Source organism: Sorex araneus, chromosome X (genome assembly GCF_027595985.1).
Source record: "Sorex araneus isolate mSorAra2 chromosome X, mSorAra2.pri, whole genome shotgun sequence".
Classification (NCBI taxonomy): Eukaryota; Metazoa; Chordata; class Mammalia; order Eulipotyphla; family Soricidae; genus Sorex; species Sorex araneus.
Window position 1 is genome coordinate 371,218,446 of NC_073313.1, and position 14,439 is coordinate 371,232,884.

The 14,439-nt window shown below is 60.9% G+C and overlaps 1 protein-coding gene across 2 annotated transcripts in view; it reads right to left on the reverse strand.

The window, feature by feature from the left end:
• Positions 1–13,535, reverse strand: part of ATL2 (atlastin GTPase 2) — a 39,169-nt gene extending 25,634 nt beyond the window's left edge. For both annotated transcript variants that reach the window (XM_055121877.1, XM_055121876.1), the window contains exon 1: positions 13,379–13,535. In XM_055121877.1, coding sequence (XP_054977852.1) covers positions 13,379–13,496 — 118 coding nt within the window. In that variant the 5' untranslated portion in view covers positions 13,497–13,535. The remainder of the gene's footprint in view (positions 1–13,378) is intronic.
• Positions 13,536–14,439: the final 904 nt, after the last annotated feature.

Genomic DNA, 14,439 nt, shown 5'->3' on the forward strand with positions numbered 1-14,439 from the left:
GCCACGGCCCTCCTGGCAAGGAATGAAGCCCGCAGCCCACGGCTGGCAAAGCCCACCTTGCAGACACACGCGCTGATAAGGCTCTCACGGCATATACGCTGCCCGAGCCCACATGCTGCTTGTGCCCACGTGGCCGAGCACATGTGGCGCCCACCTCTCCCCTTGTGAGACGTGTGCTGGGGCCTCTCCGTCTCTGGAGGAGGCTGCAGTCTCTCTGCCTTTCTCTCCCTCTTCCCTTTCCCAAAAACCTCCAAATAAAATGTTTCTGCTCCAGGGCTGGAGCAATAGCACAGCGGGGAGGGCGTTTGCCTTGCACGCGGCCAACCCGGGTTTGATTCCCAGCATCCCAAGAGTGATTCCTGAGTGCAGAGCCAGGAGTAACCCCTGTGCATCTCCAGGTGTGACCCCAAAAAAAAAAAAAAGTGTTTCTGCTCCACTGCTCCTGAAATTCAAGTCTGCAGGAAGGTGAGGCCCCGAGAAGCCTGGGGGCGGCTGACGGACTCCTTCCTGCCCAGAGCAGTTCCTTGCTCCAGCCGGAGTCCGCGGCTCCCCGGGAACTGGGCGGGGGATCAGCTCCCGAGCCGAGGAAACCCAGCGGCAGCGGTGCGTCGGGAGAAGATGACCATCCCTCGCCTCTCCGCTTCCCACAGCCACTGTGGGGCCTCCAACCTACGTGTGAAGTGAGTGTCCGAGGCAGGGGGTGGGGGGAAGCCCCAGGGCTCAGGCTGGGGCTGAAATCAGATATTCCAAGGATGCTGCAGCTTGTGAAGTGACTTTCACTGGGTAGTTCAGAGAAGCGAGAATAAGCAACAGGTGGGGGAACTCGGACAGCAAGACAGAATCCAGAAAATTCTACTGAGGTTCTGCGACTCCGCATCCTCACCGATACTCTCCTCAATGTTTGCTTTGGTTTTTTTCGTTTGTGTTTTGTGGCCACACCTGGCACTGCTCAGGACTACTCCTGGCTCTGTGCTCAGCGACCCGTCCGGGTGGGACTTGGGGGAGCGTCACAGCCCATACCAGCTCTCAGGCCTCTCTTGGTTTCTGTCTACAGGGAAGTCTGACAGAAAATCTCTTCCCAAGTCACCGTCGGGGGCTGTCCTGACCTGACGTAAGTAACTTGGGGGAGAGGAATCTGCTATTGTCTGTCCTGCAGAATTCTCACTTCCTGTTTGGGTAAACGTTTCTGTGCTCGAGGAATTCTCACACACGCACTCAGGGAGACGAGGCTGACGCTTCACTGAAGTATTGTTTGTAACTACAAAAATAAACAAAACCAAAATAAAAAAAAACCCACCATGAAACAATCTAAAGATCCCTTAGTAAACCACAAAATAAAATACTGAAATTAATAAATCTAAATGTGAATAACCAGATAAACCTCAAAACCGCTACCGAGTGGAAAAGAAAGATCACAAACACAGTTTAAAGCCACTTACTAATGAAATTCAAAAGCAACACAATATTATGTTATTGTTCATGGGGGGAAAATGCGAAAGATGCGAAGATGATTTTAAACACTAGAAAGCAGGTTTTGCAGCCGAGCCAGCACCCCGCTGAAGGCCTCTGACAGCCCTTTCTGTTCCTGCTTTGGCGCTCGTGCTCAGGGTCACCCCCGGCGGCCCAGGGGGTCCAATGTGGTGCCAGGAATCACACCGGGCCGGCCATGTGCAAGGCAAGGGCCCTGCTCGGGGTCGACCCCGGTCCGCACCAGAGCAGACCCGAGGGCGTGCAGGCACCTACTACGTTCTGCCCTGCCATTTTACAAGTCTGAAAGAAGCACTCCAGGACTGGGTCAGAACTGACTCCAACAGGGAAGCGGCGAGGTGAGGGGCAGCGACATCACACCCTCCCTAGCCCGTCCCCGTGGCCATACCCGCAGTGCCCATTCCTAGCTCTGGCATGATAAGCTAGGGCTGACCCCTGGCTCTGTGCTCAAGGATGACTCCCGGAGGGGCTCAGGGGACCACCTGGGGTGTCTGGGCTGAAACCTCGTGTGCAAGGCAAGTACCCACCCACCTACCCACGGTATGAGATCTTAATCCCCTCTGGGGGCTGGAGACACAGTCCCACGGGAGAGGCACTGGCCTTGCGCACAACAGAGCGCTGTGACCCTGGGTCACGTATGGTCCCCCGGGAGCCCCGGGAGCGAGCCCTGAGCAACCTGCGATGGTCCGAACTCACCCTCTGTGGCTGGGCCACAGCGCGGCGCTGCCCACGGCACGAAGCCGCCAGCAGGGGGCGGTCAGGCAGGAGGGAGCACACGGCAGTGACCGTCGGAAATGATCTCGGGGCAAGAACTGATGCTGGAGGGAGAGGGACGCACGCGGTACCCTTCCAGATCACACTGCAAACAGTGCCCGGAGACGGAGAAGCCCTGCGTCCACTCTCCCTGGAGGCGTGTCACACAGCCCGTGGGGCGCGAGCCTCCACTCTCCGCTGGACACCCGAGGCAGAGGGTGCTGGGCAGCGTCCCTAGAGGGAGTGGACACAGGGCGTCCACGCTGTGCTCCAGAGACTGACAGGAAGACGGGGTGGCCAGAGACAGGGACAGCAGAGAAGGCAGCAACCGGGGGGACGGTGAGGGACAGTGAGACGAGTCTCTGGGCCGGGGCGGGTGGCTGGAGCCGCCTCTCCAGGCCCAGCTTCTCCCAAGGGAGTGCTTTCTCCCTCTCTACAGGCTTCCTGAAGGACGGCGCGAGGACTTCCCCGAGTCCCACTTCCCCAGTGCCCTGGGGACAGTCGGTGGCGCTTCCTAGCTCGGGGACCCAGCGCCCGAACACACACACAGGGACAGCTGCCTCGGCCCGGGCGGCATCAAGCAGACCCTGGACACAGGACCGAGTCTCCGAAGGGCCAAGGAAGGCGCTGCTGGGCCGGACGTGCGTGTCGTGGGAGGGACCAGCCGGGGCCCAGCTGCGTCCCCCACCGTGCCTGGCGAGACGGCGCTGGGAAGGCCCCGCCCGGCCGGGTGCAAGCATCGCAGCGAGGGGCCCTCAGGAGTGACCGTGCCAGCAGCACGGGCCAGCCCCGCTCCGGAGGGCGGAGGCTGAGGGACCAGCAGGCAAAGGGCTTGTCAGGAGAGAAGCTGCGTCCAGCCAAGGCTCCGCGCTCAGGGACCCGGCAGAGCCCGCACCGAGCAGGACCGGGCACCGGGCCTGCCCCCTCCAGCCAGCTCCAGCCACCGGCGAGCTCGGCACCGTCTAGGCTGGGAGCCCCAGCTGGGTGCCATCGGGGGGGGGGTCCTACCTCCGGAGAGCAGCTATGAGAGGGAACAGAGCCGGATCCAGCCAGGAGCATCTCTCGGGACGGGGAGGGGTCCAGCCTCCCCCTCCTCCCCGGGACCAGAGGTTCAGAGCTGGGGACAGGCGCAGGGGCTACGTGGCGGCCGTTCCTGTCTCCACCAGTGCTCACGGGGGCATCTGACCTGGGAGAGGCTCAGTTGCTTCCGTGTGTTTCTGGAAGCATCCCCTTCAGGTGCGACAGCGGGCAGCTTGCTGGTCTCGATGTTCTGTTTGGGGGCCGCTCACAGACGCGTCAGGGCTAGTCCCAGCTCTCTGCCCAGGGGAACCCCAGGGTGCTGGTGAGTGAACCCCAACCAACCGCCCACATGCAAAGCTGAGCCCACGGGGCCTCCCAGCACCCCCAGCAGGGCTCCTTCCGGCACTGCCAGGAGAAAGCTCTCCCCTCGCCATGCAGTTCACTCAGCCCACCTCCTCCAAGAAGGCTTCCTGCCAGCACTGCACAGGTTCTCTGCTCATGAGAGCACCACTGCATGGCCCAGCCCCGCTCAGGGGCAAGCCCGGGTCTGCCCCACGCGTCCCCCGGGAGGCTCCTGACCCTTCAGCAAGGCAGCTGAGGGGGGATTCTCTGCCTGCCCCCCTCCCCTAGAGCGATCCAGCCCCTCCCAGACCTCTCCACCCTGAAGACAGGGGAGTGACTTTCGGGGACCTCGGTACACGCCCAGTGCTTCCAGAGTCAACTACTTTTCATTCTTCCCAGCATCGAGGGTTCCAAGGAGACCGGCACGGGTCAAAGAACCTCAGGGGCCCGGGCAGTAGCTCGGCAGGGGGGCGTGTGGCCAGCGGGGGCTGATCCCTGGTACCACACAGGGTCCCGAGCCCGCCAGGAGTGACACACAGAGCCAGGAGTAAGCCCTGAGCACCGCCGGGTGTGGCCCACACTGGCAACACTGGAGGGCAGCGGCCGCCACTCACTGCAGGCGACCTGGCCGGGCCCTTCTGGAAGACAGACGACAGTCCTCAAACAAGCAGGAACGCAGCGTCCACAGGGCCCAGCAGTCCGCGCCTGGGAGTAAGCCCGGGGGGCCCCTCGAGCCGCAGCACTGCCCACACGGCCGGAACCCGCCAGCGGCCGAGTGGACGAAGAAGGCGCGGCACTGGCGAGAGAAAGCCACACGGCCACCAGAAAGACCGAGTGCTGACACAGCCGCACTGGGTGCTGAGTGAACACGAGAGGGGCAGGACAGACCACGGTCTCGCCCCTCTGCAGCAGGGGGTCAAGGACCCAGAGCTCAGAACAGGGCTGGGCTTAACGGGAAGCCTGTCACGGTCAGGGATGGGCCCCCTGGACAATGGCAGAGGGACGCGGCCACTCTGGACAAGGACCAGGTGAGGAAGGAAGGGAAGCGCCACCCGTGAGGCCCCGTCAGGAACAAGGCCGGGCTGTGCAGAGGCGGCTGCGGGAAGGGGCCGCGCTGGTGCTCAGAACTAGCCTGGCGTCATCGCGAAGGATTCTGAGGTGCAGTTCACGGGGATTAGATACATTATTAAAAACAAAACACATGTGGGGGGTTGGGGCCGAAGCAATAGCACAGGAGGGAGGGCGTTTGCCTCGCTCGCGCCCACCCGGGTCAATCCCCAGCACCCCATATGGTCTGGGCCCCCTTTGGAGGGATCCCCGAGACAGAGTCAGGAATAAGCTAGCACCCGGGGGGTGGCCCGACCCCAAAACCAAATGTCCAAGGTTAAACAGATGAAGCTCGGTGGAGATTACTGGGGGGCAGGAGGCGGGGCAGTGCTCAGGTGACCCTGCAGGCAGGATGGAGAAGGGCTGGTCCAGCGCGGCGAGAATCTCCCCGCCGTCTCCGGCCCTGCCCGCAAGGGACCTGGCCTGCCTTCCACGGCAGCGGGGGCTGAGGCGGGGCCCTCACTCCAGCACCAGGGAAACACCATTTCCACAAAGAATTTAAAACAGCAAAAAACAAAAACACTCCAGAAATATATCTAGATTCAGAAGAAACTAGCACTAAAATAGCAAGTTGAATATCTACCAACTTAAGAAAAAACACTCATAGGAAACCATTTTAGATTCCCTATAAAAGACATACTCAAGTAAAACCCCGTGAAACTTAGAAGCAAATCAGAAAAGAATTTCCTGAGGGCTTTTACAAAACAGTAACAGAAACACTGACAAAGATGGCCAAATAATCTGAAACTCAAATTAATTCAAAGAAACCACAGGCCGGAGAGATAGTATGGAGGGTGGGGGTCTGCCTTGCACACGGCGGACCCAGGCTTAATCTCCGCATCTCACGGTCCCGAGCCTGCCGGGAGTGATCCCTGAGCACAGAGCCAGGAGGGCCTGAGTACCACTGAGGGTGGCCCCCTCCCCAAAGCAAGACAGACACCACACTTAGCTACCACTTTAAAGTCTCAAGTCAAGAATCAGAGATGGAGCACAGCAGGCAGGGTGCTTGCCCTGCGTGCAGCCACCCCGGGGTCTGTCCCTGGTACTGCACAGTCCCTTTAGCCCTGCCAGGAGTCAGCCCTGAGCATTGCCAAGGATGACCCAAAAAACAAGCAAATAATAATAGCACTGTCGTCCCGCTGCTCATCGATTTGCTCAAGCGGGCACCAGGAACGTCTCCATCGTGAGGCTTGTTGTGACTGTGTTTGGCATATCGAACACGCCACGGGGAGCTTGCCAGGCTGGGCCGTGCGGGCGGGATACTCTCAGTAGCTTGCCGGGCTCTCCGAGAGGGATGGAGGAATCGAACCCAGGTCAGCCGCATGCAAGGCAAATGCCCTACCCACTGTGCTATCACTCCAGTCCATATACTATATACCATATATTCCATATACCATATATTCCATATACCATATGGTCCATATACCATATAGTCCATATACCATATAGTCCATACACCATATCGCTTCGGCAGCACATGTACTAAAATTGGAATGATACAGAGAAGATTAGCATGAAAAATAATAAAATAAAATTTCATATCAACTTGTAACCCCCCAAATGAAAATTAAACAGTAAGGCTCCCCCTTTTTTTTTTTTTTTTTTGCTTTTTTTGGGTCACACCCGGCGATGCACAGGGGTCACTCCTAGCTCATGCACTCAGGAATCACCCCTGGCAGCGCTCAGGGGACCATATGGGATACTGGGATTCGAACCCGGGTCGGCCACGTGCAAGGCAAACGCCCTACCCGCTGTGCTATCACTCCAGCCCCAAGGCTCCCCTTTTTACTGAAGTGATATTTGTTTTTAAACAATCACACCTACTATATAAATAGAGTTTGGTTTCTCTTTGTTTTGCTCTTTGGGTCACACCGGTGATGCTCAGGGGTTACTCCTGGCTCTGCACTCAGGAATCACTCCTGGCAGCGCTCAGAGGACTATATGGGACGCCGGAAACAAACTCTAGTCGGCCACGTGCAAGGCAAACGCCCAACCCACTGGACTATTGCTCGGGCCCCAGAGGTATTTTAAACAAAGGCCAACCTCACCCCAGCAGAGAGCTGAGTTCAGCCTTTCTGAGCGAATCTGCGGACAGACAGCCACTCCCCGAAAGCAAACAGCTATGGTATTCCCCGCTATTCCCCCCAGACCTCCACTCTTGAGACCTTGTCCTAAAGGTCAGGAGTTAATACATATATTAATCATACACATATATGATCACATGATTACAAAACCACAGAAAACTAAATCCATGTCATTTAAAAACCATGTTGCGGGGCCGGAGCGATAGCACAGCGGGTAGGGCGTTCGCCTTGCACGCGGCCGACCTGGGTTCGATCCCCGGCATCCCATATGGTCCCCCGAGCACCGCCAGGAGTAATTCCTGACTGCAAAGCCAGGAGTAACCCCTGAGCATCGCTGGGTGTGACCCAAAAAGCAAAAAAAAAACCATGTTGCAGGGGCTGGAGTGATAGCACAGCGGGTAGGGCGTTTGCCTTGCACGCAGCCCACCCAGGTTCAAATCCCAGCATCCCATATGGTCCCCTGAGCACGGCCAGGGGTGATTCCTGAGTTTCCTGAGTGCAGAGCCAGGAGTAACCCCTGTGCATCGCCAGGTGTGACCCAAAAAGCAAAAAAAAAAAAAAAAAAACCATGTTGCAGAGGTTACTGAGCCACATGGGAAAAGCTAAAGAGGAAAGGTACAAAATAAATTACAAAATTAGAGTCAACTCCAAACGCGAGGCTGGACAGTACAGTGGGTGGGGCACTTGCCTTACACATGGCAGGCCCAAGTTTGATCCCCGGGACTCCACATGGTCCCCGAGCCCCTCCAGGAGTGACCCCTGAGCACAGAGCCCGGAGTGAAACTGAGGGGACACCTGGCTACTCTGGTAACTGCCCAGAGGACCGGGGGTGCCACGCACGTGCCGCTCGCGTCCCATCCCGCAACCAGAACAACTTCATCATTTTCCTCAACTGCATCCAGGCAGCCATTCTGTGGGCCGGCTCGGCAGGACTCAACGCTTCCTCCAGGCAGTCCCCTCTGCACAGCAGCTCCCAAGAGGGCTGGCCTTCAGGGCCGTGCCCAGCTGTGCTCACTGTGCTGGCCGGTGGGAGGCCACGCCACGCACCCACCCTGCCGCCAGCACAGGCCCGGCGAGAAGGGCTTTTTCACCTTTGGAGGTTATCCGTATTGCCGGGGGGTTGACAACAGATTTACTGCTTTTGAAATTAAAAGCAAAAAGCCTGCGAAGAGGCAAGAGCCCACGTGCTGGCGAGGGCAGGGGCCTCGGCCCTCCTTGGCGGGGCCTTCTCACGCCCCCCAAATCTCTGGAGCCACCTGCCAGGGCCACTGTCCCTGCCCTCCGAGCCACAGACAAACCCCCACGGCCAGTTCCCGTCAGCTCAAGGGGTTAAAAAGCTGACAAAGAGAAATTTTAAAGACACTATGGATAACATCCTCCGCCCCAAACCCAAGGACAAGGGTGACTTTCCAGATATAACGTCTCTGCCCTCCGGCGTGTCAAGGGCAGCCACCCAACCTGGAAGGAGCCCCCACCCAAGACGAGGCCAGGACAGCCAGGAGCCAGGAAACGGGGAGGGAGTCTCCCTGGCACGGGGCTGAGCAGGTTCGAGCCCCACCAGGAGTGACCCCGAGCGCAGCGCCAGGTGGCGCCAAAAAAGGTGAACAGTGGGGATGCCGCTGGGAACAGGGGACCCACACTATTCAGCGCTTAAAACTCTGCTGCGTGTCAGGTTCACAACAGGAACTGGGTCAGCAGTGCAGAGGGCAGGGGGCCTGCCTGGCACGCGGTGGCCACACAGGAGGGCACCCGGAGCACTGTGGTGTGGCCCAAAAACAAAGACATTTTATGACAAGTGTTAGAAAGTATTTCTCTCATTTCTAAACATAAGAAATAAGCCTGGATGAAAGTGATCATGACATAAAATATATTTTACCGTGTAAAATATATTCCTAATGTGCCCAGTACATTTACATAAACTTTATGCTTTAAATACAGAAATCAAAGGAACTGCCATCTCCTCCCCAGTCCCCACGCTGAGTCCCTCCGAAGGTCACAGGCCAAGGGTCTGGTGACAGACGGTCTCCCCACCCCTCACAGGAGGGGAAGCCCCCGGCAGCCACAGGCCAGTGCGTCCTGCCCATCTCTCGGCCACCCTTCTGGGCCATGGACCGCCAAGCTCCCGAGTGCTTCCCCAGCAAAGACAGCTCCCTGCACCCCTGCCCCCCACTGGGCCCTGCTCGCCTCCCTCTCCCCCTGCTCGCCCCAAGGGACCCCTGCTCTCCCCACCTCTCCCCTCCTTAGCGCTCCTATCGGAAGCTGCCTTGACCTTAAACTAAGAGGCTGAACCCCACCGAATCCCAGCCCTGGAGTGGGCACCGTGAAATTCTGTTCTGTGACATGACTGAAATGAGCCTCTAAGATGCAAATTTATCAAAATGAAAATAAATGAGAAGCTCGGCCATTTTTCTTATTCATGGACAAAACTCATTTATTTAAGGAGGCTGGAGCAACAGTCCAGCGGGAAGGGCGTTTGCCTTGCATGTGGCCAACCTGGGTTCTAACCCCAGCACCAGGGGTGACTCCTGAGTGCAGAGCCAGGAGTAACCTGTAAGAACCTCTAGGTATGACCCAAAAAGTTTAAAAAAAAAATTTTTTTTAACTTAAAATCTCTTCGTTTAAGTTCTCTTTTCTTGGCCACACCCAGCTCACTCCTGCGGTGTCCGTGGGACCCTCTGGAGGGTCACGGGCGCCTTACGAGCTGTATGCGCGCTCCAGCCCTCCCGGTCTCACCTTCGGAAAGACACAGTGGAGATAAACACGGCCCACCCAGGCTGGAGGCCCCCAAGTCTGCCAGGAGTGATCCCTGAGTGCAGAGTCAGAAGTGCTGACCACAGCCAGATGTGGTCCAACACCCAAAATACTACTTGAGACACAACAGAGTCCGGGCTCCATACTGCGAGGCGCAGCCAAAAGCAGACACACTGTCGCACTCACTGTCCCCTGCAAGGAGCCCGAGGCACAGCAGGATGCAGGAGCACAGGATCCACGCAAGGATACACTTAAACCTTCACCCAGCACCACAGGGAACCTTTGCCCACAGCAGAGCACGTGGCTCCCAGCTGGCAGCCTCTCTGCTCCTTGACCTTGCAGACAAGGGTCAAGTTTACCAAACCCTGGAGCGCTCCCAGCTCACCCGACCTGCGGGGAAAGGGGACTGTGCAGCCGCCTCCTCCCACCTCTCCATCCTGCTTGCCTAGAATCAAAGTGCTGTAACTCACGCAATGAAATGATGGACCTATGAGCCGAGATAAGCATCTTCCCTCAGTCAAGCATTTCGCTAGCGAGTTCTCAGGAGCTGCTGGCGACTCTGCTGCCAGAGAAACAGAAGCTGCGTGATGGCGCTCCTGGCAGTCGGCAAGGGAAGCCGATGGGCCTGCAGTGGCCAGAAGGCAGTGGCCTGGCCGGCCAAGGCGCTGACCTCCCCCACCTGGGGAACTAGGATGTAGAGATGAGCTTCCAGGGCAGGGAGACAGCTCAGAGGGCAAAGTGCATGCCACCGTGTTTGTGCAAGGTCCCAAGTTTGATCCCCAGCACCTCCAGGGAGTGGCCAAGCACTGACGCACCAGCCTGCATCCCCGGGGCTCCCCACAGGACACCGGGAGGCAACAGAGCAGGTTCGATGCTCAGGGCCCCACGCCAGGAGTGACCCCTGCACACAGCGCCAGGAGTAAGTCCTGAGCACCACTGGATGTAGTCCCAAATGAAAAAAGGAATTCCTAAAATGTCAATTGTTCTTATCACCCCCACTTAGAGCCAACCTCACAGCCATACACAGAAACATCTGGAAGGGGCTGGAGCAACAGTGGGGAGGGCGCTGGCCTTGCCAACCCGGGTTCGATCCCCGGCATCCTGGCCAACCCGGGTTCGATCCCCGGCATCCCATATGATCTCCCAGGCACCGCCGGGGTGACTCCTGAGTGCAGAGCCGGGAGTTACCCCCACCCCCACCCATCACCACCCCGCCCCAGCAACCAGCCCCCCAAAAGAGAAGCATCGGAAGAACTACTTGCACTTGTCTGGGCTGTCACTTCCGACCCCCCTCTCCTCCCCGTGAGCACCACCCGGGGTCTGACTGCACTGTTCCCGCTCCTCCCCACAGTGAGGGGGGCTCCCCCCCAGTGTACAACTCCCCGCCCACTTCTCCTGCGGGACCCACGTGAGTCAGACCCCGCCATCTCCACAACCGTTTCAAACCAAGGAGGTCCGCACACACCCCAAGTCGAGGGCCGGCAGTGACCTGAGTGGGGTGTCTGACCAAGGCCCATCCCAGCCCCCCCAATCTCGGTCCCTTCATGGCAAGCCCAAGGCACGATGCTACAGAAATGCCCTACGGGGCTCCACCAAGTACAGTCCCGAGTCCTCCTCCGGCAGGCGGGCGGCTTTCCTGGCTCCGTTGCTGAGGTGCAGAGAAGCCGGGAATGGTGAGGAGACAGGGGGGGAGGCGAGCGGGGGTTGGGGGGGGGCAGGGGGGCCCTGCCGGGACAGAGGGGCGCACACCTGGACTGGCTTAAATTCATCCCCCTTGGCCACTGTCTGGTACTTGTTTTGTGGAGAGGGTCACATCCTGGCTCTGCACTCAGGGACCGTATGGGACTCGGGGACGCAGCCCGGGTCAGCAGTGCGCCTGGCCAGCGCCTGCCCTGCCCGCCCTCCCCGCTGTCCTATCGCGGGCTGCCAGGCCAGGCCAGGCCGGCTCCTTCTCCCCTGCCCGCGCCCGCCCCTTGCATTTCCGCCTGTGGCTCAGAACCTGCCGGACGGCTTTGCCGGGACTGTGTGGGTCGACAGGTTCCCCAAGTGAGCAGAAACTGTTTTCTGAAGGATGCACCTTGCGACTGAATTTCCAAGCCGTGTCTGAACGCCACCAGCAAGCAGCCAACAGCCGTGCAGGCTTTGTTAGCAACTCTGAGTACGAGCAAAGGCTTTCCTTTCTGTGGGGAAAGGCCGGACTATGCCAAGAAAGTCACTTTCACTTGCAAAGAGCCAAAACCTTTCACCTGGATTTAAAGCCCCTTCACAAGCGCAATGCCAGCCCTGAAATTACCACACTCCAAGGCAAGAAAATCAGCATCTCCTTTCACCTTGCTCTTCCCCCCAAATTAAGGGTTTGATCCCAGAATCATGGGTTCTCACCAACCTACGAAGTCATAGGTTTTGCCCCTTTCATCGGGGCAAAAATCTTCCACCCCTAAGAGCCCAAGGATTCTCTCACGAGACACAAGTTCTCCCAGGAGCCCCTGAGGGGCCCCCTGACCGGCTGGGCCTTAACGGGCAGAGCGGGCAGAGTGCAAAGCTGCTCCACAATCAGTGCCTGTGTGTGTTGTGCGTGTGTCTGCTTCACACTCGAACACCCTGTGACATGCCAGCACCAGCTCCGAGGAAGTCATCGGAGAAAGGCTCCCGGAAGAGTGAAAGCTGGCACGGAACAAGCACAGGGGGTAGGACTCGGCCGTGCCCGCAGCTGACCGGAGTGCGGTCCCTGGCCGGGCACGGGGCGCCCTGAGCCCACCAGGAGTGAACCGGGGGGTTCTGCCAGGTGGGACTCGAACACTGAAAAATTAAATACGTTCAACGTTCAACTCATCACCGTCTGCAGAAAGGCCCCTCTCTGCTCGGGTCCCGCGTCCGAGAGGGCTGGGAGCGGGACGGCGCCCTGGAGTGCTGCTTCTCCTAATAAGGCAAGTGCTCAAAAGGCAAAACTGCACCCAGGACGCTGCCTTGAGAAAAAAATAAATAAACCCGCCGGCCTCCCTCCGGCTAGTCCGGGGCAAGGGGCCGGCCTGGAGCAACGCCCTCTCTGGCCCCGGGCCTGGGTCAATCCTGGCCTCAGGGCAGGACCAAGTCCCGAGCCACGCCGGCGAGGCCCCAAGGCCAGGGGAGGAGGGCAGCCGGGCACAGACCGGCCGGGAGATGCGGCCCCGGCGGGCGGCGCCGGGCGCTTTCCCACGCGGGGCCCGAGCCGCGGGGCCCGAGCCCGGGGGGCGCTTTCCCCGCCCGACCCTCCCCGGCCCCGGGGATCAAATGCTGGGCTCCTAAAAATAGGGTGTCAGGGCGCGAGGACACACCCCGCGCCCGCTGCCAGCGCAGCTGCGCCCGGCGCGCGGCCCGGGGACCCCGCTCGGGGCACGGCGCGCGACCCGCCGCCCGCGGTCCCCGCCGCCCGAGGTCCCCGCCGCCCGCCGTCCCCGCGGTGTCCCCGCCGCCCGCCGTCCCCGCCGCCCGAGGTCCCCGCCGCCCGCCGTCCCCGCGGTGTCCCCGCCGCCCGCCGTCCCCGCAGCCCGCGGTCCCCGCCGCCCGCCGTCCCCGCGGTGTCCCCGCCGTCCCCGCCGCCCGCCGTCCCCGCGGTGTCCCCGCCGCCCGCGGTCCCTGCCGTCCCCGCCGCCCGCCGTCCCCGCAGCCCGCGGTCCCCGCCGTCCCGCCGTCCCCGCGGTGTCCCCGCCGTCCCCGCCGCCCGCGGTCCCCGCCGCCCGCCGTCCCCGCCGCCCGTCCCGTCCGCCCGAGCGCGCCGCGGCCCGCGCTAGGCCCCGAGCGCCGCCGCCGCCGCCGCCCCCGCGCGCCCCGCGGCCCGCGCCGCCCGCCCGTACCGAGGCTGCTGGTGGACGAGACGTGGTTGGCCTCGGCGCGGGGCTCGCTGCCCGGCCGCCGGCGCCGCAAGCCCGGGAGCGGCGGCTGCCTCCGCGCGGCCTCGGCCCCCTCCGCCATCTTGCTCCGATTTAAAATTAACTCCCCGTGACGTCAAACGCCGCCGCCGCTTTATCAAGCGCCCGGGGGCCGGCGCGGCGCCCGCCGGTCCTAGCGCCGCCCCCCGCCGCGCCTCCGGGCCCGCCCGCGCCCCGCCCGCGCCCCGCCCTCCGCCCGCGCCGCGCGCCCGGGCGCCGCCGAGGCCACGCCCCCGACACGCCCCCGACACGCCCAGGCCGCTCGGGCACCGCCCCCTGCGTCCGAGCCCCGCCCACTCCCGGCCACGGGTGTCGCGGCTCTCCCCGCCTCCACCCGTGGCCGCCCAGTCGAGCCCCCGGCCTCGCCTCCCAGGCCCCAGCTCGGGCCACACCCCCTTGGTAGGGCTGGAGTCGTTCCTCGCTCTAGTCTCGTTAACCCGATTTTTTTTTTTTTTCTTTCTGGGTCACACCCGGCGATGCAGAAGGGTCACTCCTGGCTCTGCACTCAGGAATGACTCCTGACGGTGCTCGGGGCACCCTATGGGATGCTGGGAACGGCCGCGTGCAAGGCAAACGCCCTACCCGCTGTGCTCTCGCTCCAGCCCCTCGTTAACCCGATTTTTACCTCTTTATTTTTTCCCTTTGGCTTTCGGGCCACACCCGGCGATGCTCAGCACTCACTGCTGGCTCTGCGCTCAGGGATCCCTCCCCGCGGATCGAACCCCCGCCGGCCGCGTGCGCGTGCGAGGCAGCTGCCCTGCCCTCTGCAGCCCAGTTCTCTTTGCATCTCTTCCGCGTGGTCGTGGACTCGCGCGGGAGCACCTGAGGCTGCTTCCTCGCGCCTGCCTGCCTGCCTGCTCTCGCGCTCTCCCACCCCACCGCAAAGCCCTTCCCCGGGGGCCTCTCCAGGGTGGCTGTGGCTGCGGCCCACCTTGGACTGCCCTTGCACGCGTCATAAGGCAGCTTGAGCTAAGAGACCTCCCACG